The sequence below is a fragment of the Octopus bimaculoides genome, chromosome 27 (assembly GCF_001194135.2).
Source record: "Octopus bimaculoides isolate UCB-OBI-ISO-001 chromosome 27, ASM119413v2, whole genome shotgun sequence".
Taxonomy (NCBI): domain Eukaryota; kingdom Metazoa; phylum Mollusca; class Cephalopoda; order Octopoda; family Octopodidae; genus Octopus; species Octopus bimaculoides.
The window spans coordinates 18,529,133-18,531,314 of NC_069007.1; the positions used below are offsets into that span (position 1 = coordinate 18,529,133).

At 43.3% G+C, this 2,182-nt stretch overlaps 1 protein-coding gene across 3 annotated transcripts in view; it reads left to right on the forward strand.

Moving 5' to 3' along the window:
- LOC106883794 (uncharacterized) overlaps positions 1–2,182 on the forward strand; it is a 9,480-nt gene that overhangs the window by 6,224 nt on the left and 1,074 nt on the right. For all 3 annotated transcript variants that reach the window (XM_014934927.2, XM_052977176.1, XM_052977177.1), the window contains exon 2: positions 1,195–1,837. In XM_014934927.2, the coding sequence (XP_014790413.2) occupies positions 1,479–1,837 (359 nt within the window). In that variant the 5' untranslated portion in view covers positions 1,195–1,478. The remainder of the gene's footprint in view (positions 1–1,194; positions 1,838–2,182) is intronic.

Here is a 2,182-nt window from a genome sequence, read left to right on the forward strand (position 1 = left end):
GAATGGATGAGGATAGCTGTGTGAAAAAGTGCCACACCCTAGCGGTTGAGGGAACCTGTGGAAGAGGTAGACTCTGGAAGAGGTAGACTCTGGAAGAGGTAGACTCTGGAAGAGGTAGACTCTGGAAGAGGTAGACTCAGGAAGACCTGGGATGAGGTGGTGAAGCACGACCTTCGAACATTAGGCCTCACCAAGGCAATGACTAGTGACCGAGAGCTTTGGAAATATGCTGTGCTTGAGAAGACCCGGCAAGCCAAGTAAGACCATAACCCTGGCCTAGGCCAGGGGTGTAACCAGCCCACTTATGCGTACCTTTCCTTCATTGGACACTAAATTCTGCTTGTGAAGACCTGTTGAGGCAAGTGAAATTGAAATCGAAAACAAATTCTATGACTGGCATCCGTGCTAGTGGAGCGCTAGATGCCCTTCCTAACACTATCCACTCCGGGAGTGTAATGGGTTCTTTTCACGTGCCACTAGCACAGGGGCCAGAGGAGGCTAGCAATGACCACAATCAGCTGGTGCTTTTTATGTGCCACCAGCACAGAAGCCAGTCAAGGCGGCACTGGCATCGGCCACATACGGCCGGTACTTTTTACATGCCACCGGCACGGGGATCACAGCTACAGTTTTCATTTGATTTTCAACATGTATGTATTTGTGTAGGTGTGTGTGACTGTAATAATTATTTGTAACACAACAGATAGAATATGGATGGTAGATCGAATTAATCCACTTTTCAATGTCATCTAGTGGTTGTCTTTTGAGATGTGACATCGATTATTGTCCGTTACTGAAAGAACGCTGGTTCGCAGGTACAAACACTCCTGTATTTCCCTTGTACATGCACATACATGAATGTTCACCATCCCCACTTCCATTGCGCTCACACACACACACACACACAAGCATCCACATACTTCCCTTTTACATACACACACACATATTCACACAAAGTTGAAATGCTGTTTGATTTACATTTTTTCAGCGTACAATTTCCATCATCCCACTGCCATTTTGCCATCACCCCTTCCTTCCTTCCTTATTCATCTATCATCCCTTCCTTCCTCATTCATCTATCATCCCTTCCTTCCTCATTCATCTATCATCCCTTCCTTTCTCATTCATATGTTGTAACGGAGAAAAACACAAGAGTATTATTATAGTAGACTACATTTTATCTTTATATTACAGATCACCAAGAACTGAATGCCATATGTTGGAGACTGTAAAGACAACCCCCAAAATGCTTGAACATCACAACAGTGGCACCCCAGTCAAAGAATCTTTATAAATAAGGAACTCACAAAACAGCGTAACTTAACAGTGGGTTTTTTTTTGGGGGGTTTTTTCTGTTCAACAAAATACCAAATACAGAAGAAGCAGCATCTCTGTGATATCAATCACAATATTAACTGCAACATTAACCTATGATAGATGTCCATTATTTATTCATTGTGCCTGAATAATTGATTACCATGATCCCATATATCCAGACCAGACCCAATCGAAGAATTTACAGCCGCAGTTTGGAGGCTGCCCGTATTGTCTTAGTGGTGTTGGAACTTACTGTGTCGGTGATCAGTTTTATCACTATTATGACGTTCGGTTATTTACTGAAACATTTTCGCTGGCGTTGCCCGCTCTTCAGTCAAATGGTTGTCGAAATAGTTCCGACTGAAATGAGCAACGAAACCATATTGCTCGAAGGTCACACGGAATGGGGGAAGAAAGAAGAGTGCTGGTTCACTCTGTCTGTTAGCATTATCATAACCCTGTCCAGTTTTATATGGGCCTGGCTGCATCTGCACTTCAAAAGAAGGATCCACCAAGAAGGGTAAGAACATGATTTTGGCCTTAAATTCACACTTCATTCGCTGTGCGCCATGGTTGATTTATTTCACACAGGATTTCGTCCTCCTTGTCATCGCCGTCGTCGTCGTCGTCACTATCATCATCACCTTCATCTTCGTCATCATCATCATCGTCGTCGTCGTCTTCACCAACTTCATCGTCACTATTACCGTGATCATGAATATCATGCTGCCGTTGTCATCATCATCATCATCATTGTCATCATCATCATCATCATTGTCATCATCATCATCATCATTGTCATCATCATCATCACCAGCGTCATCATCATCATCACCAGCGTCATCATCATCATCATTGTCATCAT